Below are 27955 nucleotides of genomic sequence, written 5' to 3'. Positions count from 1 at the left end.
CGTGTGAATTGATAGTTAGATCATTGTAATGACATGAATAGACAGTCATCTCAGATGTAATGTGTGAATTGCATTTTGAAATGGTAATACTTTGATGTTAAGTTGTGTCATTTTGAACAGGTGATTTTAGCTCAATCAACAAATGATCTTAGCTTTATGTGTTTTGCATCCAAGCAACTGGAAAAAGTGTTAGAGTTTTGAAAAATGTGCATTTTGATCATTGGTTGTGAGTTTTGTGTCTAGAGTTTTGAAAAATGACATCAAGGTTCTGAAATTAGTGCCAAAGTGATTGTAAAAAACTGTAAAGTGGCTATGCATAGATAATAACAGATAGCAGCAGCAGTGTAGAGGGAGTGACAATGCAAATAGTCTAGGTAGCCATTTGATTAGCTGTTCAGGAGTCTTATGGCTTTGGGGGTAGAAGCTGTTTAGAAGCCTCTTGGACCTAGACTTGGCGCTCCGGTAGCGCTTGTCATGCGATAGCAGAGAGAACAGTATATGACTTGGGTGGCTGGAGTCTTTGGCAGTTGTTAGGGCCTTCCTCTGATACCGCCTGGTACAGAGGTCCTGGGTGGCAGGAAGCTTAGCCCCGGTCATGTACTGGGTGTACTGGGCCGTACACACTACCCTCTGTAGTGCCTTGCGGTCAGAGGCCAAGCAGCGTAGCGGCCAGTGAAGCATTAAGAACATTCAAGCAACCCAGAAAAGTGCTAAAAACATATTAACATATTAACATATTAACATATTAACACATTAACATATTAACATATTAACACATTAACATATTAACATATTAACATATTAACACATTAACATATTAACATATTAACATATTAACACATTAACATATGAACATATTAACATATTAACACATTAACATATTAACATATTAACATATTAACATATTAACATATTAACATATTAACATATTAACATATTAACACATTAACATATTAACACATTAACATATTAACATATTAACATATTAACACATTAACATATTAACACATTAACATATTAACATAGTAAGATATTAACATATTAACATAATAACACATTAACATATTAACATATTAACATATTAACATATTAACATATTAACATATTAACATATTAACATATTAACACATTAACATATTAACATATTAACATATTAACATATTAACATATTAACATATTAACATAATAACATATTAACATATTAAGATATTAACATATTAACATATTAACATATTAACATATTAACATATTAACATATGCAGCCTGCGAAACAAGGTCCATGAAGTACTTAACTTGCTAGTAACAGATGACATTCATATTCTGACTATCTCTGAAACTCACTTAGTTAATACCTTTGATGATACAGTGGTAGCAATACAAGGTTATAACATCTACAGAAGAGACAGAAATGCCAAAGGTGGAGGTGCTGCTGTTTATATTCAGAACAACTTTACTGTAAAGATTAGAGAGGATCTCATGTTAAATACTGTTGAAGTAATCTGGCTACAGGTTCATCTGCCTCACCTAAAGCCCATTCTGGTGGGAAGCTGCTATAGACCACCAAGTAGCTATTCCTATGTTGTTGATGTATATAATAGTTGCTGGTCTGTGGTGTGTAATGAGGAGCAACCAGACGCTGCTGGTCTGTGGTGTGTAATGAGGAGCAACCAGACGCTGCTGGTCTGTGGTGTGTAATGAGGAGCAACCAATCGCTGCTGGTCTGTGGTGTGTAATGAGGAGCAACCAGACGCTGCTGGTCTGTGGTGTGTAATGAGGAGCAACCAGACGCTGCTGGTCTGTGGTGTGTAATGAGGAGCAACCAGACGCTGCTGGTCTGTGGTGTGTAATGAGGAGCAACCAATCGCTGCTGGTCTGTGGTGTGTAATGAGGAGCAACCAGACGCTGCTGGTCTGTGGTGTGTAATGAGGAGCAACCAGACGCAGCTGGTCTGTGGTGTGTAATGAGGAGCAACCAGACGCTGCTGGTCTGTGGTGTGTAATGAGGAGCAACCAGACGCTGCTGGTCTGTGGTGTGTAATGAGGAGCAACCAATCGCTGCTGGTCTGTGGTGTGTAATGAAAATGACCAAACGCTGCTGGTCTGTGGTTGTAATGAGGAGCAACCAAATGGTAGCTGGTCTGTGGTGTGTAATGAGGAGCAACCAGACGCTGCTGGTCTGTGGTGTGTAATGAGGAGAAACCAGACGCTGCACTTGACTACTGCACGAAACTATGAAACAAAGATAAACTATGAAACAAAGATAAATTATATAAAGAATGATAGTAAAAAGCTTTGGGGCACCTTAAATTAAATTTTGGGAAAAAAGCCAACTAGGCTCCTTCATTCATTGAATCAGATGGTTCATTCATCACAAAACCACAGATATTGCAAACTACTTTAATTACTTTTTCATTGGCAAGATTAAACTTCTCTAGGATAGGGGGCATCATTTGGAATTTTGGATGAAAAGCATGCCCAAACTGCCTGCTCAACTGCCTGCTACTCATCCCCAGAAGATAAGATATGCATATTAGTATTAGATTTGGATAGAAAACACTCTGAAGTTTCTAAAATTGTTTTAATCATGTCTGTGAGAAAAACAGAACTTATTTAGCAGGCGAAACTCAGAGGACAAACCATTCAGATTGGTTGTTTTTGAGGTCCTCTTTTCAATGGGTTTTCATTGGGAATCCAGATTTCTAAGGGACCTTCTTGCAGTTCCTATCGCTTCCACTGGATGTCACCAGTCTTTAGAAATTGGTTGAGGTCCTTTGTGTAATAAAGACGTATGAGGGTCACTTCATGTGAAGTACAACCATCTTGAACGAGGGTCACTTCATGTGTACTGTTAGATAGAGGCGCGTGACCAGAAAGCTACAGTTTGTTTTCCTCCTGTATTGAACACAGATCATCCCGTCTTCAATTTGATCTATTATTTACATTAAAAAATACCTAAAGTTGTATGAGGAAAGTAGTTTGAAATGTTTTGGCAAAGTTTACAGGTAACTTTTGAAATATTTTGTCGTCACGTTGCGCAAGTTGGAACCGGTGTTTTTCTGGATCAAACGCACCAAATAAATGGACATTTTGGATATATATGGACGGAATTAATCAAACAAAAGGACCATTTGTGATGTTTATGGGACATATTGGAGTGCCAACAGAAGAAGCTCATCAAAGGTAAGGCATGATTTATATTTTTATTTCTGCGTTTTGTGTCGCGCCTGCAGGGTTGAAATATGTTTTCTCTCTTTTGTTTATGGAGGTCCTCAGACAATAGCATTGTTTACTTTCCCCGAAAAGCGTTTTTGAATAATTTTGCACGCCCAATTTTTTCAGTTTTTGATTTGTTAAAAAAGTTTGAAATATCCAATAAATGTCGTTCCACTTCATGATTGTGTCCCACTTGTTGTTGATTCTTCACAAAAAAATACAGTTTTATATCTTTATGTTTGAAGCCTGAAATGTGGCAAAAGGTCGCAAAGTTCAAGGGGGCCGAATACTTTCGCAAGGCACTGTATGTGGTTTCACTTCGTACCATTTATTTTCCTGCGATTGAACAGCTAGCGGAACGGAAGGCAAGGGCAGATTAGCCAAAAGGCGCCCAGATCTTTTTCCACGAAACCTGCGTTTCCATTTCCAGAGATTCTCGGGGATCTGAACTCAACCATGAACTCAACCATGAACTCACCCATGAACTCAACCATGAACTCACCCATGAACTCACCCATGAACTCACCCATGAACTCACCCATGAACTCAACCATGAACTCAACCTGTTGTTTCTTTATGACTCTTTGTTTCTGTTATTTTCTCCTGTTGTTTTATTGTTGTTATTGTTGTTATTGTTGTTATTGTTGTTGTTTTATTGTTGTTATTGTTGTTATTGTTGTTATTGTTTTATTGTTGTTATTGTTTTATTGTTGTTATTGTTGTTTTGTTTTATTGTTGTTATTGTTGTTTTGGTTTTATTGTTGTTATTCACCTCAAGCTGAGGCTGTTTTCAGTTTTTATGGAACTGCTAAGAGAACAGGGCTGTACATTAAAAAGGGATAGTTCACCCAATTTACACAATGACATATTTGTTTCCTTACCCTATAAGCAGCCTAAGGACAAGGTAAGACTTCCAATACTCATTCATATTCATGTTTACCTGGCCACTGTCTCCAAATGTTACCTTGTCCAGACTACTTATAGGGTAAAGAAACCAATATGTCATGTTGTATTTTGGGTCGAATTATCCTGATAATCCTTATCCTGTAATTCAATGCCCCTAACAGTCTAAAAGAATGCAATGGATGTATGACCCCCTCTTTTGTTCTAAATCATATGTCAGATAGAAATCACACAACCGTTTATTACACTTTTATAAACTCTACATGAACTATTTTCTATGAACGTGTCTAAGCTACGGTGTTAAAGTCACAGTGAACAGCTACAAGTCAGAGGACAGACACACTTTCCATTATAACACTAGTGTCACACCTTGGTCATTGTATTTTGTGTTTTTGTTATATGTTTGGGTAGGCCAGGGTGTGACATGGGTTTATATGTTGTTTTTCGTATTGGGGTTTGTAGTATTTGGGATCGCGGCTGTTTAGGGGTGTTGTATAGGCTTGGCTGCCTGAGGCGATTCTCAATCAGAGTCAGGTGATTCTCGTTGACTCTGATTGGGAACCGTACTTAGGCAGACTTAGTTTCGCTTTGTATTTCGTGGGTGTTTGTTCCTGTCTCTGTGTAGTTTCACCAGATAGGCTGTAATAGTTTCACGTTCCGTTTGTTGTTTTCGTCTTTCAGTTATTTCATGTACCGCATTTCATTCATTAAAGTCATGAGTAACCAACACGCTGCATTTCGGTCCGACTCTCTTCCTTCAACAGACAAACGCCGTTACAGAATCACCCACCACAATCGGACCGAGCAGCGTGTTAACAGGCAGCAGCGAAAGGAGGACATTATGGACGGTAGAGGCATGGAGTATACGACGTGGGAAGAAATCGACAGGTGGGCGGCCGACCCAGAGAGAGTGCAGGAGCCCGCCTGGGATTCGCTGCAGCAATGCGAAGAGGACTATAGGCGAATGGAGTGAAAGAAAAAGACACGCCGGGTAAAACGGAGAGGCGCTGGTATAAACAGGCAGCGACAGCTGGAGCCGCAAAAGCAGGATGAATTATTCGGAGAATGGACATGGGAAGACGTGTTGGATGGTAAAGGTTGTTACACTTGGGAGGAGATATTGGCCGGAAGAGATCGCCTCCCATGGGAACAGGTGGAGGCACTAAGGAGAGCAGAGGCAGCCGGAGATAGGGGCCGACGATACGAGGGAACGCGGTTGGCAAGGAAGCCCGAAAAGCAGCCCCAAAAGATTATTGGGGGGGGTAAGTCTCCAGTCTGCCCAGCACCGCCAGTCTGCCCAGCGCCGCCAGTGCCGCCAGTTTGCCCAGCGCCGCCAGTGCTCCCACTCTGCCCAGCGCCGCCAGTGCTCCCAGTCTGCCCAGCGCTGCCAGTGCTTCCAGATCTGCCAGACAACCAGTCTCTTCCAGATCTGCCAGACAACCAGTCTCTTCCAGATCTGCCTGACAACCAGTCTCTTCCAGATCTGCCAGACAACCAGTCTCTTCCAGATCTGCCAGTCAACCAGTCTCTTCCAGATCTGCCAGTCAACCAGTCTCTTCCAGATCTGCCAGTCAACCAGAATCTTCCAGATCTGCTAGTCAACCTGAATCTTCCAGTTCCGCCAGCAAGACAGGATTTACCGGAGCCTACTACCTGCCTGAGCTTCATCTCAGTACTGGGCTTCTTCTCAGTACTGGGCTTCTTCTCAGTACTGGGCTTCCTCTCAGTACTGGGCTTCCCCTCTGTCCCGGGCTTCCCCTCAGTCCCGGGCTGCTTCTGTCCCGAGATGCCCCTCTGTCCCGAGCTGCCCCTCTGTCCCGAGCTGCCCCTCTGTCCCGAGCTGCCCCTCAGTCACGAGCTGCCCCTCAGTCCAGTGGGGATCTGGGTGAGGACTATTAGGCCATGGTCGGCGGAGAGGGTGGATTATCCCAGGACGCGAAGGGGAGGATCAAGGACATTAATGGAGTGGGGTCCACGTCCCGAGCCGGAGCCGCCACCATGGACAGACGCCCACCCGGACCCTCCCTATGGTTTGAGGTGCGTCCGGGAGTCCGCACCTTAGGGGGGGGGGGTTCTGTCACGCCTTGGTCATTGTATTTTGTGTTTTTGTTATATGTTTGGGTAGGCCAGGGTGTGACATGGGTTTATATGTTGTTTTTCGTATTGGGGTTTGTAGTATTTGGGATTGCGGCTGTTTAGGGGTGTTGTATAGGCTTGGCTGCCTGAGGCAATTCTCAATCAGAGTCAGGTGCTTATCGTTGTCTCTGATTGGGAACCGTATTTAGGCAGCCTTAGTTTCGCTTTGTACTTTGTGGGTGATTGTTCCTGTCTCTTTGTAATGTTCACCAGATAGGCTGTAATAGTTTCACGTTCCATTTGTTGTTTTCGTCTTTCAGTTATTTCATGTACAGCATTTCATTCATTAAAGTCATGAGTAACCAACACGCTGCATTTCGGTCCGACTCTCTTCCTTCAACAGACAAACGCCGTTACAGAATCACCCACCACAATCGGACCGAGCAGCGTGTTAACAGGCAGCAGCGAAAGGAGGACATTATGGACGGTAGAGGCATGGAGTATACGACGTGGGAAGAAATCGACAGGTGGGCGGCCGACCCAGAGAGAGTGCAGGAGCCCGCCTGGGATTCACTGCAGCAATGCGAAGAGGACTATAGGCGAATGGAATCAAAGAAAAAGACACGCCGGATAAAACGGAGACGCGCTGGTATAAACAGGCAGCGACAGCTGGAGCCGCAAAAGCAGGATGAATTATTCGGAGAATGGACATGGGAAGACGTGTTGGATGGTAAAGGTTGTTACACTTGGGAGGAGATATTGGCCGGAAGAGATCGCCTCCCATGGGAACAGGTGGAGGCACTAAGGAGAGCAGAGGCAGCCGGTGATAGGAGCCGACGATACGAGGGAACACGGTTGGCAAGGAAGCCCGAAAAGCAGCCCCAAAAGATTATTGGGGGGGGTAAGTCTCCAGTCTGCCCAGCACCGCCAGTCTGCCCAGCGCCGCCAGTGCCGCCAGTTTGCCCAGCGCCGCCAGTGCTCCCAGTCTGCCCAGCGCCGCCAGTGCTCCCAGTCTGCCCAGCGCTGCCAGTGCTTCCAGATCTGCCAGACAACCAGTCTCTTCCAGATCTGCCAGACAACCAGTCTCTTCCAGATCTGCCTGACAACCAGTCTCTTCCAGATCTGCCAGACAACCAGTCTCTTCCAGATCTGCCAGACAACCAGTCTCTTCCAGATCTGCCAGTCAACCAGTCTCTTCCAGATCTGCCAGTCAACCAGTCTCTTCCAGATCTGCCAGTCAACCAGTCTCTTCCAGATCTGCTAGTCAACCTGAATCTTCCAGTTCCGCCAGCAAGACAGGATTTACCGGAGCCTACTACCTGCCTGAGCTTCATCTCAGTACTGGGCTTCTTCTCAGTACTGGGCTTCTTCTCAGTACTGGGCTTCCTCTCAGTACTGGGCTTCCCCTCTGTCCCGGGCTTCCCCTCAGTCCCGGGCTGCTTCTGTCCCGAGATGCCCCTCTGTCCCGAGCTGCCCCTCTGTCCCGAGCTGCCCCTCTGTCCCGAGCTGCCCCTCAGTCACGAGCTGCCCCTCAGTCCAGTGGGGATCTGGGTGAGGACTATTAGGCCATGGTCGGCGGAGAGGGTGGATTATCCCAGGACGCGAAGGGGAGGATCAAGGACATTAATGGAGTGGGGTCCACGTCCCGAGCCGGAGCCGCCACCATGGACAGACGCCCACCCGGACCCTCCCTATGGTTTGAGGTGCGTCCGGGAGTCCGCACCTTGGGGGGGGGGGGGGGGGGGGGTTCTGTCACGCCTTGGTCATTGTATTTTGTGTTTTTGTTATATGTTTGGGTAGGCCAGGGTGTGACATGGGTTTATATGTTGTTTTTCGTATTGGGGTTTGTAGTATTTGGGATTGCGGCTGTTTAGGGGTGTTGTATAGGCTTGGCTGCCTGAGGCAATTCTCAATCAGAGTCAGGTGCTTATCGTTGTCTCTGATTGGGAACCGTACTTAGGCAGACTTAGTTTCGCTTTGTATTTCGTGGGTGTTTGTTCCTGTCTCTGTGTTGTAGTCACCAGATAGGCTGTAATTAGTTTCACGTTCCGTTTGTTGTTTTCGTCTTTCAGTTATTTCATGTACAGCATTTCATTCATTAAAGTCATGAGTAACCAACACGCTGCATTTCGGTCCGACTCTCTTCCTTCAACAGACGAACGCCGTTACAACTAGTTTATAAGTGTAAATCCATTCAAAAACATCTTTCTACAAAGTAAATTCCTTAGTGCACTACTTTATACCAGAGTCCTATGGCACCCACCCTGTATATATAGTCCTGCACCCTATTCCCTATATAGTGCACTACTTAAGACCAGAGTCCTATGGCACCCACCCTGTATATAGTGCACTACTTTATACCAGAGTCCCACGGCACCCTATTCCCTATATAGTGCACTACTTAAGACCAGAGTCCTATGGCACCCACCCTGTATATAGTGCACTACTTTATACCAGAGTCCTACGGCACCCTATTCCCTATATAGTGCACTACTTAAGACCAGAGTCCTATGGCACCCACCCTGTATATAGTGCACTACTTTAGACCAGAGTCCTATGGCACCCACCCTATATATAGTGCACTACTTTAGACCAGAGCCCTATGGCACCCTATTCCCTATATAGTGCACTACTTTAGACCAGAGTCCTATGGCACCCTATTCCCTATATAGTGCACTACTTTAGACCAGAGCCCTATGGCACCTTATTCCCTATATAGTGCACTACTTAAGACCAGAGTCCTATGGCACCCACCCTGTATATAGTGCACTACTTTAGACCAGAGTCCTATGGCACCCACCCTATATATAGTGCACTACTTTAGACCAGAGCCCTATGGCACCCTATTCCCTATATAGTGCACTACTTTAGACCAGAGCCCTATGGCACCCTATTCCCTATATAGTGCACTACTTTAGACCAGAGCCCTATGGAACCCTATTCCCTATATAGTGCACTACTTTATACCAGAGTCATATGGCACCTTATTCCCTATACAGAGCACTACTTTAGACCAGAGCCCTATAGGGTACATAGGGAATAGGGTGCCATTTGTCAGGGACTGGGAGCCACAAGGATCTTATCCGTTTTTTTACATTTCTCCATCTCAGGATATTTGAGTGGTGCTGCTGTAGATTTCCCAAGTGGTCCCAAGTCATTATCAGATGAATTCCATAACACTGAAACTAATTAACACATGGTTCATTTGTTTTTCCCTGTATTTATTGGAAGAGCAGAGAGCTGATGTGAAGGAGCCTGTCTGCTCTGCATTCTGTGATTATAACTGGTTTAAATGATGCACATTCATTTATCAGTGAAGACACACATGCACGCACGCACGCACACACGCACGCACACACACACACACACAGCAGGCAATCTATTACATGACTTCCTCTTATCTGTAATATTTCAGTTTTATGTCTCGCTGTGGATCCTATGGTGTGTGTGTGTGTGTGTGTGTGTGTGTGTGTGTGTGTGTGTGTGTGTGTGTGTGTGTGTGTGTGTGTGTGTGTGTGTGTGTGTGTGTGTGTGTGTGTGTGTGTGTGTGTGTGTGTGTGTGTGTGTGTGTGTGTGTGTGTGTGTGTGTGTGTGTGTGTGCGTGCGTGCGTGCGTGTGTGTGTGTGTGTCTGCTCATTTCAGATGGACTTAATGTATCTCGCTCTGAGCTGACGAAGGGGAAACATCATTATTCTGATTAGATCTGGCCCATATTGCTACTGTACTGCCTACTACTTGATTTCACGGGTCCTGTGTGTGTGTTCTGTGGAGAAAGGCTATGCTGCGTAGAGGTGTTTGAAACACATTTCTACCAGTAGCAGTAAGTATCAAGTGTCTCAGAGTCTAGGATCTAGGTTCTGTTTTCTCTTTTAAATCTCATAATGAATAAGATTACATGGACAAGAGGGAAACTGATCCTAAATGAGCTCTCCTACTCTGAGACGACACTGGTATGTGTGGTAGTTAGTTTCAATACAATGCGTGTAACAGCTGGTAACCATCAGGTAGTTTGTAGAGGCTGGTAACCATCAGGTAGTTTGTAGAGGCTGGTAACCATCAGGTAGTTTGTAGAGGCTGGTAACCATCAGGTAGTTTGTAGAGGCTGGTAACCATCAGGTAGTTTGTAGAGGCTGGTTACCATCAGGTAGTTTGTAACAGCTGGTAACCATCAGGTAGTTTGTAGAGGCTGGTTACCATCAGGTAGTTTGTAGAGGCTGGTTACCATCAGGTAGTTTGTAACAGCTGGTAACCATCAGGTAGTTTATAGAGGCTGGTTACCATCAGGTAGTTTGTAACAGCTGATAACCATCAGGTAGTTTGTAGAGGCTGGTTACCATCAGGTAGTTTGTAGAGGCTGGTTACCATCAGGTAGATTGTAACAGCTGGTTACCATCAGGTAGTTTGTAGAGGCTGGTTACCATCAGGTAGTTTGTAGAGGCTGGTAACCATCAGGTAGTTTATAGAGGCTGGTTACCATCAGGTAGTTTGTAACAGCTGGTAACCATCAGGTAGTTTGTAGAGGCTGGTAACCATCAGGTAGTTTATAGAGGCTGGTAACCATCAGGTAGTTTGTAGAGGCTGGTAACCATCGGGTAGTTTGTAGAGGCTGGTAACTATCAGGTAGTTTGTAGAGGCTGGTAACCATCAGGTAGTTTATAGAGGCTGGTTACCATCAGGTAGTTTGTAGAGGCTGGTTACCATCAGGTAGTTTGTAGAGGCTGGTTACCATCAGGTAGTTTCAGGTAGTTTGTAGAGGCCATCAGGTAGTTTATAGACCATCAGGTAGTTTGTAGAGGCTGGTAACCATCAGGTAGTTTGTAGAGGCTGGTAACCATCAGGTAGTTTGTAGAGACCGGTTACCATCAGGTAGTTTGTAGAGGCTGGTAACCATCAGGTAGTTTGTAGAGGCTGGTAACCATCAGGTAGTTTGTAGAGGCTGGTAACCATCAGGTAGTTTGTAGAGGCTGGTAACCATCAGGTAGTTTGTAGAGGCTGGTAACCATCAGGTAGTTTATAGAGGCTGGTAACCATCAGGTAGTTTGTAGAGGCTGGTAAACATCAGGTAGTTTGTAGAGGCTGGTTACCATCAGGTAGTTTGTAGAGGCTGGTAACTATCAGGTAGTTTGTAGAGGCTGGTTACCATCAGGTAGTTTATAGAGGCTGGTAACCATCAGGTAGTTTGTAGAGGCTGGTAACCATCGGGTAGTTTGTAGAGGCTGGTAACCATCAGGTAGTTTGTAGAGGCCGGTTACCATCAGGTAGTTTGTAGAGGCTGGTAACCATCAGGTAGTTTGTAACAGCTGGTAACCATCAGGTAGTTTGTAGAGGCTGGTAACCATCAGGTAGTATGTAGAGGCTGGTAACCATCAGGTAGTTTGTAGAGGCTGGTAACCATCAGGTAGTTTATAGAGAATGGTAACCATCAGGTAGTTTGTAGAGGCTGGTAAACATCAGGTAGTTTGTAGAGGCTGGTAGTTTAACCATTCTCACTGTCACATGCTTGTTATCGACTAGCCCCTAACCTGCTACTTGCTTTATCTTAAATCAGCTGTCATCAGTCAAGTTTTTCAGTGATGTAATATATCGCTGTACAGTCACATCGTTACAGCCTGTATCATGTTTCAGTGTTTATTCAACCTATACGTGTCTTGTAGGTTTGAAAGACCTGGAAAGGCCAGAGAGAGAGAGAGAGAGAGAGAGAGTGTGTGTGTGTGTGTGTGTGTGTGTGTGTGTGTGTGTGTGTGTGTGTGTGTGTGTGTGTGTGTGTGTGTGTGTGTGTGTGTGTGTGTGTGTGTGTGTGTGTGTGTGTGTGCGTGTGTGTGCGTGCGTGCGTGAGTGCGTGCGTCTGAGTAGAGTTGAGTTCATATGGAGCTATGCTGGCTGCTGAACCCAACACCATAAAAGGGAATACTTGCTGGTTGAAGGAAAAGAAACATAGCTGTTCTATGTTATAACAAGAAAGCAATGATTCGTCTGTTATTATTTGGGGGGGGGGGGTGTTCTCTCACTGACAGGTCACAAATTACTGTTGGATAACAATGACCCTGTCAGAGCCAGTGGTCCACTGTATGTGTTACGGAAGAGAGAAGTTGATTACACTCCGATAGCCAGACCTCATATGAACAATACATGAACCTTACTTTAAACTCATCTCAATGCATCCGGATGTCGACCTTGTTTTTCAACGTAGAACATTCTAGCGTCTGCTGTATAACGTGTCGTAAGCAATCTAACCAAATGGGCCTCTGGAGACTTTACAGATGGGGTATGAAACACATCTCGTTTAGACCCACAACTGATGTGCTGTGATCGTATATTATTATAAGACATGACCGTGTGTGTGTGTGTGTGTGTGTGTGTGTGTGTGTGTGTGTGTGTGTGTGTGTGTGTGTGTGTGTGTGTGTGTGTGTGTGTGTGTGTGTGTGTGTGTGTGTGTGTGTGTGTGTGTGTGTGTGTGTGTGTGTGTGTGTGTGTGTGTGGTGTGCACTCCTGATTATCAATCATTCCACACCTGGAACAAGCTGGGTCTAACTCAATCTTTCTCTTTCCTGTGAGAATTCAGAAAACACACATGACCACGGCATGACACTGTGCCACCAACACATCAGAAACGTTTCAGTGTTATCGTTAGATATTAGCATGAGCAGCAGACGGCGATGGAGGGAGGGAGGAGTTTAGTGGTTAGGGCTGATTGGGCATGGGGCTGGTTGGGGCTGGTTAGGGATGGTGGGACATGGGGCTGGTTGGGGCTGGTTAGGGATGGTGGGGCATGGGGCTGGTTGGGCCTGGTTAGGGATGGTGGGACATGGGGCTGGTTGGGGCTGGTTAGGGATGGTGGGGCATGGGGATGGTTGGAGCTGGATGGGTCTTGGGGCTGGTTGGGGCTGGTTAGGGCTATTGGGGCATGTGGCTCGGTAGGGTTGGTTTGGGCTGATGGGGCAAAGGGCTGGTTGGGGCTGGTTGGGGCTGATGGGGCTAGTTTGGGCTGATGGGGCATGGGGCTGGTTGGGGCTGATGGGGCTGGTTTGGGCTGATGGGGCATGGGGTTTCAAAGGGGGGGACACTCTTGACCCAAACTGCTACTGACCTATATCTATCCTACCATGCCTTTCTAAGGTCTTCGAAACCCAAGTCAACAAACAGATTACCGACCATTTCGAATCTCACCATGCCTTCTCTGCTATGCAATCTGGTTTCAGAGCTGGTCATGGGTGCACCTCAGCCACGCTCAAGGTCCTAAACGATATCTTAACCGCCATCGATAAGAAACATTACTGTGCAGCCATATTCATTGATCTGGCCAAGGCTTTCGACTCTGTCAATCACCACATCCTCATCGGCAGACTCGACAGCCTTGGTTTCTCAAATGATTGCCTCGCCTGGTTCACCAACTACTTCTCTGATAGAGTTCAGTGTGTCAAATCGGAGGGTCTGCTGTCCGGACCTCTGGCAGTCTCTATGGGGGTGCCACAGGGTTCAATTCTTGGACCGACTCTCTTCTCTGTATACATCAATGAGGTCGCTCTTGCTGCTGGTGAGTCTCTGATCCACCTCTACGCAGAAGACACCATTCTGTATATTTCCGGCCCTTCTTTGGACACTGTGTTAACAACACTCCAGGCAAGCTTCAATGCCATACAACTCTCCTTCCGTGGCCTCCAATTGCTCTTAAGTACAAATAAAACTAAATCGCTCGCTCCCTGCACCTACCCGCCTGTCCAACATCACTACTCTGGACGGCTCTGACTTAGAATACGTGGACAACTACAAATACTTAGGTGTCTGGTTAGATTGTAAACTCTCCTTCCAGACCCATATCAAACATCTCCAATCCAAAGTTAAATCTAGAATTGGCTTCCTATTTCGCAACAAAGCATCCTTCACTCATGCTGCCAAACATACCCTTGTAAAACTGACCATCCTACCAATCCTCAACTTTGGCGATGTCATTTACAAAATAGCCTCCAATACCCTACTCAACAAATTGGATGCAGTCTATCACAGTGCAATCCGTTTTGTCACAAAAGCCCCATATACTACCCACCATTGCGACCTGTACGCTCTCGTTGGCTGGCCCTCGCTTCATACTCGTCGCCAAACCCACTGGCTCCATGTCATCTACAAGACCCTGCTAGGTAAAGTCCCCCCTTATCTCAGCTCGCTGATCACCATAGCATCTCCCACCTGTAGCACACGCTCCAGAAGGTATATCTCTCTAGTCACCCCCAAAACCAATTCTTTCTTTAGCCGCCTCTCCTTCCAGTTCTCTGCTGCCAATGACTGGAACGAACTACAAAAATCTCTGAAACTGGAAACACTTATATCCCTCACTAGCTTTAAGCACCAACTGTCAGAGTAGCTCACAGATTACTGCACCTGTACATAGCCCACCTATAATTTAGCCCAAACAACTACCTCTTTCCCAACTGTATTTAATTAATTAATTAATTTTGCTCCTTTGCACCCCATTATTTTTATTTTTACTTTGCACATTCTTCCATTGCAAATCTACCATTCCAGTGTTTTACTTGCTATATTGTATTTACTTTGCCACCATGGCCTTTTTTGCCTTTACCTCCCTTCTCACCTCATTTGCTCACATTGTATATAGACTTGTTTATACTGTATTATTGACTGTATGTTTGTTTTACTCCATGTGTAACTCTGTGTCATTGTATCTGTCGAACTGCTTTGCTTTATCTTGGCCAGGTCGCAATTGTAAATGAGAACTTGTTCTCAACTGGCCTACCTGGTTAAATAAAGGTGTTCTCAACTGGCCTACCTGGTTAAATAAAGGTGTTCTCAACTGGCCTACCTGGTTAAATAAAGGTGTTCTCAACTGGCCTACCTGGTTAAATAAAGGTGAAATAAAATACAAATAAATAAATAAAAAGTATTGTATTGCTTGTAGGTTTGATCAAATTATTATACATATTTTCAAAGAAGCTTTGTACCGTAAAGGTTAATAAGCTATTTATTGTCCAATAACATATTTAAAGTAATCCCTTGAGGACTATTTGCACATTCGGATCAAAATTATTGTTAATTAATATCATTGAGTTTCTTTGCCCCCCTCATTACTTTTTCTAAAATTGTTGAATGAGTTTCCTGTGAACAATAGATATTATATTTCTTCTCTTTTAGCTGCTCGTCGTTTCTTATTATCTGCTAAGTCATTACAAGCTTTCTTATTTCACCATTTACCACAAGGAGATACAAGTTTACATTCAATTTATCATAATATAATTTTTATAAGTTTACCATTAAAAAGTTCCATAGTAATTGAGTGTCAATATAACCATGATATTTGTCCTGCACTATTCTACCCGCTAAGCCCCTTGAGATGTTTCTGCAACTTTACTGGAGGCCACCTGTGGTACATTCAATTGATTAGACATGATTTGGAAAGGCTCACAACTGTCTATTCAGTGCCTTCGGAAAATATTCAAACCCCTTGACTTTTTCCACATTTTGTTACCTTACAATTAACATCTTTGGCCTGAAAGCGAGGAAACCATCCCCACGGTGAAGCAAGGTGGTTTCAGCATCATGCTGTGGAGATGTTTTTCAGAGGCAGTGACAAGGAGACTAGTCAGGAATTGAGGCAAAGATGAACGGAGCAAAGTACAGAGAGATCCTTGATGATAACCTTTTCCTTAGCGCTCAGGACCTCAGACTGAGGCAAAGGTTCACCTTCCAACAGGACAATGACCCTAAGCACTGTCGTGTCTTTGGCTATGCCGGAATAAGTGATATGACATGCTATTCTATAAAATAATTTCTCCGTAATTAATATCACCTGATTCATGAATCATGTAAATGTAAATAACTAGAGAGTCGGGGCACCACAAAATAATATTTATAGAGCTGTTATCTTCCGAATAAACTCTTAAAGACCTAGTAATATTTTACATCAATAGCAGTCAATATTAATCGTCATCTTAATTCAGTCTCATCTGAAAGTTTTAAATGATTGGTTATCTGCATGAACCCTGGCTAAACAAGTTGAATCAGCAATACAAGATTTGGTTTAATTATTTATTATTATTGTTATTTATTTACTAAATACCTAACTAATCACGCAGAATTACAAATACACATATTTAAATCATCGTCGTCCTCACATCCTCGGAACAGGAGGTTATATTGTAGTCAAGGCTTTATATAGGAAGGGAGAGGAGGGCGTGTTTGAAAAGTTTTATAGCTCATGTCCCTTCACAGGGGCGGGCCACTGATTGAGCAGAGCCCTACCTTATGAAAACCCAAATCCCACATTTTAGAAGCTAAAATCACATTTCATCCCATCACAAGTAATTTCATATTCAAACATTTAAATTGAACAACAATTCCATGTGAATCCGATAACTCTGATGTGTAGACTTTCCACTGTAGAGTTTATGTCATCTTATCATTGATGAGAATGTCTCAGATGACAACCGAACTGACATCATATTCATTAAGTACCACTGCATATGTTCAATTGGTCGGATTTCATTTCCCCCCACCTTCTGATGTTCCCAGAATATCTATGTTAACCAAGGGGTTTGCAAATGTAACATCAGTAGGGTAGAGAGAGGAAAAAGGGGGAAAGAGGTATTTATGACTGTCATAAACCTTCCCCCAGGCCAACATCATGACAGCACACCACCAAGACAATGCAGGAGTCGCTTTGGGACAAGTCTCTGAATATCCTTGAGTGGCACAGTCAGACTCCAGACTTCAATCCGATCGAATATCTCTGGAGAGACCTGAAAATAGCTGTGCAGCAATGCTCCCCATCCAACCTGACAGAGCTTGAGAGAATCTGCAGAGAAGAATGGGAGGAACTCCCCAAATACAGGTGTACCAAGCTTGTAGCGTCATACCCAAGAAGACTCCAGGCTGTAATCGCTTGTAGCGTCATACCCAAGAAGACTGGAGGCTGTAATCGCTGCCAAAAGGTGCTTCAACAAAGTACTGAGTAAAGGGTCTGAATATTTGTGTAAATGTAATACTACAGTTTTATATTTGAAAGACACTGTCATGTTTTGTCATTGATTATCATGTCTTGTCTCTGTGCTTCCCTTCTATTCGTTTCCCTCTGCTGGTCTTATTAGGTTCTTTCCCTCTTTCTATCCCTCTCTCTCCCCCTCCCTCTCTCACCCTCTCGCTCTCTCTCTCTATCGTTCCGTTCCTGCTCCCAGCTGTTCCTCATTCTCCTAACTACCTCATTTACTCTTTTCACACCTGTCCCCTATTTTGCCCTCTGATTAGAGTCCCTATTTCTCCCTCTGTTTTCCGCTTCTGTCCTTGTCGGATCCTTGTTTGATGTTCGCTGTTCTGTGTCCTTGTTCCGCCCTGTCGTGTTTTTACCTTCTTCAGATGCTGCGTGTGAGCAGGTGTCAATGTCAGCTACGGCCGGTGCCTTCCCGAAGCGACCTGCAGTCTGTGGTCGCGTCTCCAGTCGTTCCTCTCTACTGACGAGTGGATTTCAGTTTTCCTGTTTTTGCATTTACCTAGATAATATCCAGGATTATCGCTTTTGTTTAAGACTGGAATAAAGACTCTGTTTCCGTTAAGTCGCTTTTGGGTCCTCATTCACCTGCATAACAGAAGGATCCGACCAAGAATGGACCCAGCGACTACGGATTCTCGCAACACTGCCGTCGAGATCCAGGGAGCAATGCTCGGCAGACACAAGCAGGAATTGTCTGCTGCTCGTCATGCCGTTGAGACCCTGGCCGCTCAGGTTTCCGACCTCTCAGGACAGTTTCAGAGTCTTCGTCTCGTGCCACCAGCTACTTCCTGGTCTTCCGAGTCTCCGGAACCTAGGGTTAATAACCCACCATGTTACTCTGGGCAGCCCACTGAGTGCCGCTCCTTTCTCACCCAGTGTGATATTGTGTTCTCTCTCCAACCCAACACATACTCAAGAGAGAGAGCTCGGATCGCTTACGTCATATCACTCCTTACTGGTCGGGCTCGGGAGTGGGGCACAGCTATCTGGGAGGCAAGGGCTGAGTGTTCTAACGATTATCTGAACTTTAAAGAGGAGATGATACGGGTTTTTGATCGTTCAGTTTTTGGTAAGGAGGCTTGCAGGGCCCTGGCTTCCCTATGTCAAGGTGATCGATCCATAACGGATTACTCTATAGAGTTTCGCACTCTTGCTGCCTCCAGTGACTGGAACGAGCCGGCGTTGCTCGCTCGTTTTCTGGAGGGACTCCACGCTGAGGTTAAAGATGAGATTCTCTCCCGGGAGGTTCCTTCCAGCGTGGACTCTTTGATTGCACTCGCCATCCGCATAGAACGACGGGTAGATCTTCGTCACAGAGCTCGTGGAAGAGAGCTCGCGTTAACGGTGTTCCCCCTCTCCGCATCTCAACCATCTCCTCCCTCTGGCTCAGAGACTGAGCCCATGCAGCTGGGAGGTATTCGCATCTCGACTAAGGAGAGGGAACGGAGGATCACCAACCGCCTTTGCCTCTATTGCGGTTCTGCTGGACATTTTGTCATTTCATGTCCAGTAAAAGCCAGAGCTCATCAGTAAGCGGAGGGCTACTGGTGAGCGCTACTACTCAGGTCTCTCCATCAAGATCCTGTACTACCTTGTCGGTCCATCTACGCTGGACCGGTTCGGCTGCTTCCTGCAGTGCCTTGATAGACTCTGGGGCTGAGGGTTGTTTTATGGACGAAGCATGGGCTTGGAAACATGACATTCCTCTCAGACAGTTAGGGAAGCCCACGCCCATGTTCGCCTTAGATGGTAGTCTTCTCCCCAGTATCAGATGTGAGACACTACCTTTAACCCTCACAGTATCTGGTAACCACAGTGAGACCATTTCCTTTTTGATTTTTCGTTCACCTTTTACACCTGTTGTTTTGGGTCATCCCTGGCTAGTATGTCATAATCCTTCTATTAATTGGTCTAGTAATTCTATCCTATCCTGGAACGTTTCTTGTCATGTGAAGTGTTTAATGTCTGCTATCCCTCCTGTTTCTTCTGTCCCCTCTTCTCAGGAGGAACCTGGTGATTTGACAGGGAGTCGGTCCAGAGCCAACTCCCTTCCTCCTCACCGGTCGTATGATTGTTGTATTGATCTCCTTCCGGGGACCACTCCCCCTCGGGGTAGACTATACTCTCTGTCGGCTCCCGAACGTAAGGCTCTCGAGGATTATCTGTCTGTTTCTCTCGACGCCGGTACCGTGGTGCCTTCTTCCTCTCCCGCCGGAGCGGGTTTTTTTTTGTTAAGAAGAAGGACGGTACTCTGCGCCCCTGCGTGGATTATCGAGGGCTGAATGACATAACGGTTAAGAATCGTTATCCGGTTCCCCTTATGTCGTCAGCCTTCGAAATTCTGCAGGGAGCCAGGTTCTTTACTAAGTTGGACCTTCGTAATGCTTACCATCTCGTGCGCATCAGAGAGGGGGACGAGTGGAAAACGGCGTTTAACACTCCGTTAGGGCATTTTGAATACCGGGTTCTGCCGTTCGGTCTCGCTAATGCTCCAGCTGTCTTTCAGGCATTAGTTAATGATGTACTGAGAGACATACTGAACATCTTTGTTTTCGTCTACCTTGACGATATCCTGATTTTTTCCCCGTCACTCGAGATTCATGTTCAGCACGTTCGACGTGTACTCCAGCGCCTTTTAGAGAATTGTCTCTACGTGAAGGCTGAGAAGTGCGCCTTTCATGTCTCCTCTGTCACATTTCTCGGTTCTGTTATTTCCGCTGAAGGCATTCAGATGGATCCCGCTAAGGTCCAGGCTGTCAGTGATTGGCCCGTTCCAAAGTCACGTGTCGAGTTGCAGCGCTTTCTCGGTTTCGCTAATTTCTATCGGCGTTTCATTCGTAATTTCGGTCAAGTTGCTGCCCCTCTCACAGCTCTTACTTCTGTCAAGACGTGCTTTAAGTGGTCCGGTTCCGCCCAGGGAGCTTTTGATCTCCTCAAGAAGCGTTTTACATCCGCTCCTATCCTTGTTACTCCTGACGTCACTAAACAATTCATTGTCGAGGTTGACGCTTCAGAGGTGGGCGTGGGAGCCATTCTATCCCAGCGCTTCCATTCTGACGATAAGGTCCATCCTTGCGCTTATTTTTCTCATCGCCTGTCGCCATCGGAACGCAACTATGATGTGGGTAACCACGAACTGCTCGCCATCCGCTTAGCCCTAGGCGAATGGCGACAGTGGTTGGAGGGGGCGACCGTTCCTTTTGTCGTTTGGACTGACCATAAGAACCTTGAGTACATCCGTTCTGCCAAACGACTTAATGCACGTCAAGCTCGTTGGGCGTTGTTTTTTGCTCGTTTCGAGTTTGTGATTTCTTATCGCCCGGGTAATAAGAACACCAAGCCTGATGCCTTATCCCGTCTCTTTAGTTCTTCTGTGGCTTCTACCGAACCCGAGGGGATTCTCCCTGAAGGGCGTGTTGTCGGGTTGACTGTCTGGGGAATTGAGAGACAGGTAAAGCAAGCACTCACTCACACTGCGTCGCCGCGCGCTTGTCCTAGTAACCTTCTTTTCGTTCCTGTCTCTACTCGTCTGGCTGTTCTTCAGTGGGCTCACTCTGCCAAGTTAGCTGGCCACCCCAACGTTCGGGGTATGCTTGCTTCTATTCGCCAGCGGTTTTGGTGGCCTACTCAGGAGCGTGACACGCGCCGTTTCGTGGCTGCTTGTTCGGACTGCGCGCAGACTAAGTCAGGTAACTCTCCTCCTGCCGGTCGTCTCAGACCGCTTCCCATTCCTTCTCGACCATGGTCTCACATCGCCTTAGACTTTATTACCGGTCTGCCTTCGTCTGCGGGGAAGACTGTGATTCTTACGGTTGTCGATAGGTTCTCTAAGACGGCACATTTCATTCCCCTCGCTAAGCTTCCTTCCGCTAAGGAGACGGCACAAATCATCATTGAGAATGTGTTCAGAATTCATGGCTTTTGTCCAACGTTGTGAGCGCACCTGGAGGAGGGTCAGGTCTGCACTTTGCCGTTACAGGGCGCAGACTGTGAGAGCCGCCAATAAACGTAGGATTAAGAGTCCTAGGTATTGTCGCGGTCAGAGAGTGTGGCTTTCCACTCGTAACCTTCCCCTTACGACAGCTTCTCGCAAGTTGACTCCGCGGTTCATTGGTCCGTTCCGTGTCTCTCAGGTCGTCAATCCTGTCGCTGTGCGACTGCTTCTTCCGCGACATCTTCGTCGCGTCCACCGTCTTCCATGTCTCCTGTGTCAAGCCTTTTCTTCGCGCCCCCCGTTCGTCTTCCCTCCCCCCCTCCGTCCTTGTCGAGGGCGCACCTATTTACAAGGTACGGAAGATCATGGACATGCGTTCTCGGGGACGTGGTCACCAGTACTTAGTGGATTGGGAGGGTTACGGTCCTGAGGAGAGGAGTTGGGTTCCATCTCGGGACGTGCTGGACCGTTCGTTGATTGATGATTTCCTCCGTTGCCGCCAGGGTTCCTCCTCGAGTGCGCCAGGAGGCGCTCGGTGAGTGGGGGGGGGTACTGTCATGTTTTGTCATTGATTATCATGTCTTGTCTCTGTGCTTCCCTTCTATTCGTTTCCCTCTGCTGGTCTTATTAGGTTCTTTCCCTCTTTCTATCCCTCTCTCTCCCCCTCCCTCTCTCCCTCTCTCGCTCTCTCTCTATCGTTCCGTTCCTGCTCCCAGCTGTTCCTCATTCTCCTAACTACCTCATTTACTCTTTTCACACCTGTCCCCTATTTTGCCCTCTGATTAGAGTCCCTATTTCTCCCTCTGTTTTCCGCTTCTGTCCTTGTCGGATCCTTGTTTGATGTTCGCTGTTCTGTGTCCTTGTTCCGCCCTGTCGTGTTTTTACCTTCTTCAGATGCTGCGTGTGAGCAGGTGTCTATGTCAGCTACGGCCTGTACCTTCCCGAAGCGACCTGCAGTCTGTGGTCGCGTCTCCAGTCGTTCCTCTCTACTGACGAGTGGATTTCAGTTTTCCTGTTTTTGCATTTACCTAGATAATATCCAGGATTATCGCTTTTGTTTAAGACTGGAATAAAGACTCTGTTTCCGTTAAGTCGCTTTTGGGTCCTCATTCACCTGCATAACAGACACTTTGTCTTTGTGGGGTATTGTGTGTAGATTGATGTGGAAAAAAAAACAATTTAATCAATTTTAGAATAGGGCTGTAATCTGACAAAATGTGGAATAAGTCAAGGGGTCTGAATCCTTTCTGAAGGTGCTGTATAAGATCCCACAGTTGCACGTCAGAGCAGAAGTCAAGACACGAGGTCGAAGGAATTTTCCGTAGAGCTCCAAGACAGGGTTGTGTCGAGGCACAGATCTGGGGAAGGGTACCAAAACCATTTCTGCAGGGTTGAAGGTCCCCAAGAACACAGTGGCCTCCATCATTCTTAAATGGAAGAAGTTTGGAACCACCAAGACTCTTCCTAGAATGGGCCGTCTGGCCAAACTGAGCAATCTGGGAGAAGGGCCTTGGTCAGGGAGGTGACCAATAACATGATGGTCACTCTGACAGAGCTACAGAGTTCCTTTGTGGAGATTGGAGAATCTTCCAGAAGGACAACCATCTCTGCAGAGGCCTTTATGGTAGAGTGGCCAGAAGCTACTCCTCAGTAAAAGGCACATTACAGCTTGTTTGGAGTTTGCCAAAAGGCACCTAAAAGACTCAGACCATGAGAAAAAAGATTCTCTGGTCTGGTGAATCCAAGATTGAACTCTTTGGCCTGAATGCCAAGCGTCACATCTGGAGGAAACCTGGAACCATCCGTACGATGAAGCATGGTGGTGGCAGCATCATGTCTGGAGGAAACCTGGAACCATCCGTACGATGAAGCATGGTGGTGGCAGCATCATGTCTGGAGGAAACCTGGAACCATCCGTACGGTGAAGCATGGTGGTGGCAGGATCACATCTGGAGGAAACCTGGCACCATCCGTACGATGAAGCATGGTGGTGGCAGCACCATGTCTGGAGGAAACCTGGCACCATCCGTATGATGAAGCATGGTGGTGGCAGCATCATGTCTGGAGGAAACCTGGAACCATCCGTACGATGAAGCATGGTGGTGGCAGCATCATGTCTGGAGGAAACCTGGAACCATCCGTACGATGAATGAAGCATGATGGTGGCAGCATCATGTCTGGAGGAAACCTGGCACCATCCGTACGGTGAAGCATGGTGGTGGCAGCATCATGCTGTAAGGGATGTTTTTCAGCAGCAGGGACTGGGAGACTAGTCAGAAACGGTGGAAAGACTAGAGACTAGTCAGGATCTGTGTACAGTGCAGAGTGATCCTAAATGGGCGGGTCCTATCTCTTCTGTCCTGCCTGCGGTGGGGGTTTGAGGTGAGCTGTTCTTTTGGCTTTTCTCCTCCTCCTTCAGCTGGGCTGTTTTTCCTCCTGTTGAAGTTGTCTCACTACAGTTCAGTGCGCAGATATGTCTTTCTCCCCCTTTCAGCTCTCTGTGTCTGATTGTTGTACTGGTCTGTTAGGGTTTGTGTTGTAAGGAATGTGTTGAATCACTGAGTTCTACGACTGGGATGTGTTGAATCACTGAGTTCTACCAGCTACAACTGGGTTCATATATCCCTCATATCAATGGCAGAGCAACGCTGTTGTGGGATCTCGGTCCGCTCAATGCTAGGGAGTGGGGTGACTCTCCTCTTGGGGCTGTTTGAGGTGAGGGAGTGGGGTGACTCTCCTCTTGGGGCTGCTTGAGGTGAGGGGGTGGGGTGACTCTCCTCTTGGGGCTGTTTGAGGTGAGGGAGTGGGGTGACTCTCCTCTTGGGGCTGTTTGAGGTGAGGGGGTGGGGTGACTCTCCTCTTGGGGCTGTTTGTCTGTGGGCTGCTTGAGGTGAGGGGGTGGGGTGACTCTCCTCTTGGGGCTGTTTGAGGTGAGGGGTGGGGTGACTCTCCTCTTGGGGCTGTTTGTCTGTGGGGCTGCTTGAGGTGAGGGGGTGGGGTGACTCTCCTCTTGGGGCTGTTTGTCTGTGGGGCTGCTTGAGGTGAGGGGGGTGGGGTGACTCTCCTCTTGGGGCTGTTTGTCTGTGGGGCTGCTTGAGGTGAGGGGGTGGGGTGACTCTCCTCTTGGGGCTGCTTGAGGTGAGGGGTGGGGTGACTCTCCTCTTGGGGCTGCTGAGGGGAGGGGGTTGACTCTCCTCTTGGGGCTGCTTGAGGTGAGGGGTGGGGTGACTCTCCTCTTGGGGCTGCTTGAGGGGAGGGGTGGGGTGACTCTCCTCTTGGGGCTGTTTGAGGTGAGGGAGTGGGGTGACTCTCCTCTTGGGGCTGTGAGGGGAGGGGTTGACTCTCCTCTTGTGGGGCTGGGGCTGTTTGAGGTGAGGGTGGGGTGACTCTCCTCTTGGGGCTGTTTGAGGGTGGGGTGACTCTCCTCTTGGGGCTGTTTGTCTGTGGGGCTGCTTGAGGTGAGGGGTGGGGTGACTCTCCTCTTGGGGCTGTTTGAGGTGAGGGAGTGGGGTGACTCTCCTCTTGGGGCTGCTTGAGGTGAGGGGGTGGGGTGACTCTCCTCTTGGGGCTGTTTGAGGTGAGGGAGTGGGGTGACTCTCCTCTTGGGGCTGTTTGAGGTGAGGGGTGGGGTGACTCTCCTCTTGGGGCTGTTTGTCTGTGGGGCTGCTTGAGGTGAGGGGGTGGGGTGACTCTCCTCTTGGGGCTGTTTGAGGTGAGGGGCTGCTTGAGGTGAGGGGTGGGGTGACTCTCCTCTTGGGGCTGTTTGTCTGTGGGGCTGCTTGAGGTGAGGGGTGGGGTGACTCTCCTCTTGGGGCTGTTTGTCTGTGGGGCTGCTTGAGGTGAGGGGGTGGGGTGACTCTCCTCTTGGGGCTGCTTGAGGTGAGGGGGTGGGGTGACTCTCCTCTTGGGGCTGCTTGAGGGGAGGGGGTGGGGTGACTCTCCTCTTGGGGCTGCTTGAGGTGAGGGGGTGGGGTGACTCTCCTCTTGGGGCTGCTTGAGGGGAGGGGTGGGGTGACTCTCCTCTTGGGGCTGTTTGAGGTGAGGGAGTGGGGTGACTCTCCTCTTGGGGCTGCTTGAGGGGAGGGGGTGGGGTGACTCCTCTTGGGGCTGTTTGAGGGGAGGGAGTGGGGTGACTCTCCTCTTGGGGCTGTTTGAGGTGAGGGAGTGGGGTGACTCTCCTCTTGGGGCTGTTTGAGGGAGGGGTGGGGTGACTCTCCTCTTGGGGCTGTTTGTCTGTGGGGCTGCTTGAGGTGAGGGGGTGGGGTGACTCTCCTCTTGGGGCTGTTTGAGGTGAGGGGGGTGAGCCGTGGGGTGACTCTCCTCTTGGGGCTGTTTGAGGTGAGGGGTGTGAGCCGACTCACTCGGGATGGGGGAGGGAGTGGGGTGACTCTCCTCTTGGGGCTGTTTGAGGTGAGGGGGTGTGAGCCGACTAACTCGGGATGGGGGAGGGGGTGGGGTGACTCTCCTCTTGGGGCTGTTTGTCTGTGGGGCTGTTTGAGGTGAGGGGGTGGGGTGACTCTCCTCTTGGGGCTGTTTGAGGTGAGGGGGTGTGAGCCGACTCACTCGGGATGAGGTGAGGGAGTGGGGTGACTCTCCTCTTGGGGCTGTTTGAGGTGAGGGGATGTGAGCCGACTCACTCGGGATGGGGGAGGGGGTGGGGTGACTCTCCTCTTGGGGCTGCTTGTCTGTGGGGCTGTTTGAGGTGAGGGGGTGTGAGCCGACTCACTCGGGATGGTCCTGCTGAATTTAGCCTGCACTATTCATGTTACAGGCAGTTTCCACCCTGGGTTAGACAGAGGGGTACTGTGTTCTTATGGCTCCTTGCTATTCCAGGAGCTTTGTGGAAGATGTGTGATTAAGTTCCCATTCTTGTAGGTCCAGTGTGGCTCTTGCATCGCCAGGTTTGTGGGTTCGATTCCCACGAGGGACCAGTCTGAAAAATGAATGCACTCACTACTGCAAGGCACTCTGGAAAAGAGCATCTGGTTAACGACTGACATGTAAATCTCTCCCCTCAACTACCCAGCTCTCCTAGCCCCCATCAACTACCCAGCTCTCCTAGCCCCCATCTCTCCCCCTCAACTACCCAGCTCTCCATGCCCCCATCTTTCCCCCTAACTACCCAGCTCTCCTAGCCCCCATCTCCCCCTCAACTACCCAGCTCCCCTAGCCCCCATCTCTCCCCTAACTACCCAGCTCTCCTAGCCCCCATCTCTCCCCTAACTACCCAGCTCGCCTAGCCCCCATCTCTCCTTCATCTCTCCCCCTAACTACCCAGCTCTCCCCATCTCTCCCTAACTACCCAGCTCTCCTAGCCACCATCTCTCCCCCAACTACCCAGCTCTCCCTCATCTCTCCCCTAACTACCCAGCTCTCCTAGCCCCCATCTCTCCCCTTAACTACCCAGCTCCCCTTGCCCCATCTATCCCCCAACTTCCCATCTCTCCCCTAACTACCCAGCTCCCCGTGCCCCATCTCTCCCCCAACTACTCAGCTCTCCTATCTCTCCCCTTAACTACCTAGCTCTCCTAGCCCCCATCTCTCACCTTAACTACCTAGCTCTCCTAGCCCCCATCTCTCACCTTAACTACCTAGCTCTCCTAGCCCCCATCTCTCACCTTAACTACCTAGCTCTCCTAGCCCCCATCTCTCACCTTAACTACCTAGCTCTCCTAGCCCCCATCTCTCCCCTTAACTACCCAGCTCCCCTTGCCCCATCTCTCCCCTTAACTACCCAGCTCACCTTGCCCCATCTCTCCCCTTAACTACCCAGCTCTCCTAGCCCCCATCTCTCCCCTCAACTACCCAGCTCCCCTTGCCCCATCTCTCCCTCAACTACCCAGCTCCCCTAGCCCCCATCTCTCCCCCATCTCTCCCCTCAACTACCCAGCTCCCCTAGCCCCCATCTCTCCCCCTCAACTACCCAGCTCTCCTAGCCCCCATCTCTCCCCTCAACTACCCAGCTCTCCTAGCCCCCATCTCTCCCCTCAACTACCCAGCTCCCCTTGCCCCATCTCTCCTTCATCTCTCCCCCTAACTACCCAGCTCTCCCCAATCTCTCCCAAACTACCCAGCTCTCCTAGCCACCATCTCTCCCACAACTACCCAGCTCTCCCTCATCTCTCCCCCTAACTACCCAGCTCCCCTTGCCCCCATCTCTCCCCTTAACTACCCAGCTCTCCTAGCCCCATCTCTCCCCCATCTCTCCCCCATCTCTCCCCTAACTACCCAGCTGTCCTAGCACCATCTCTCCCCGTAACTACCAGCTCCCCTTGTCCCATCCTCCCCCATCTCTCCCCATCTCTCCCCGTAACTACCAGCTCCCTTGCCCCATCTCTCCCCCAACTTCCCAGCTCCCCTTGCCCCATCTCTCCCCCATCTCTCCCCCATCTCTCCCTCAACTACCCAGCTCCCTTGCCCCATCTCTCCCCCAACATCCCAGCTCCCTTGCCCCATCTCTCCCCCATCTCTCCCCTCAACTTCCCAGCTCCCCTTGCCCCATCTCTCCCCCATCTCTCCCCTCAACTACCCAGCTCCCCATGCCCCATCTCTCCCTTAACTACCCAGCTCCCCTTGCCCCATCTCTCCCCCATCTCTCCCCTTAACTACCCAGCTCCCCTTGCCCCATCTCTCCCCCAACTTCCCAGCTCCCCTTGCCCCATCTCTCCCCTCAACTTCCCAGCTCCCCTTGCCCCATCTCTCCCCCATCTCTCCCCCATCTCTCCCCTCAACTACCCAGCTCCCCATGCCCCATCTCTCCCTTAACTACCCAGCTCCTTGCCCCATCTCTCCCCCATCTCTCCCCTTAACTACCCAGCTCCCCTTGCCCCATCT

At 48.2% G+C, this 27955-nt stretch overlaps 1 protein-coding gene across 1 annotated transcript; it reads right to left on the bottom strand.

Annotated features, from left to right (window-relative positions):
- Positions 1–23736: 23736 nt before the first annotated feature.
- On the bottom strand, positions 23737–26227 carry LOC124043068 (extensin-like). The gene is made up of 2 exons (XM_046361241.1): positions 26208–26227; positions 23737–25651 (listed from the first exon to the last, which is right to left on the bottom strand). The coding sequence occupies exons 1-2, from the start codon at positions 26225–26227 to the stop codon at positions 23737–23739; spliced, it is 1935 nt and encodes a 644-aa protein (XP_046217197.1).
- Between the last annotated feature and the right edge of the window lie 1728 nt (positions 26228–27955).

The sequence above is a fragment of the Oncorhynchus gorbuscha genome, linkage group LG09 (genome assembly GCF_021184085.1).
Source record: "Oncorhynchus gorbuscha isolate QuinsamMale2020 ecotype Even-year linkage group LG09, OgorEven_v1.0, whole genome shotgun sequence".
In the NCBI taxonomy this organism is placed as follows: Eukaryota; Metazoa; Chordata; class Actinopteri; order Salmoniformes; family Salmonidae; genus Oncorhynchus; species Oncorhynchus gorbuscha.
Note: the sequence above shows the minus strand (reverse complement) of the source record. Positions and strands in the feature narration are given on the sequence as shown.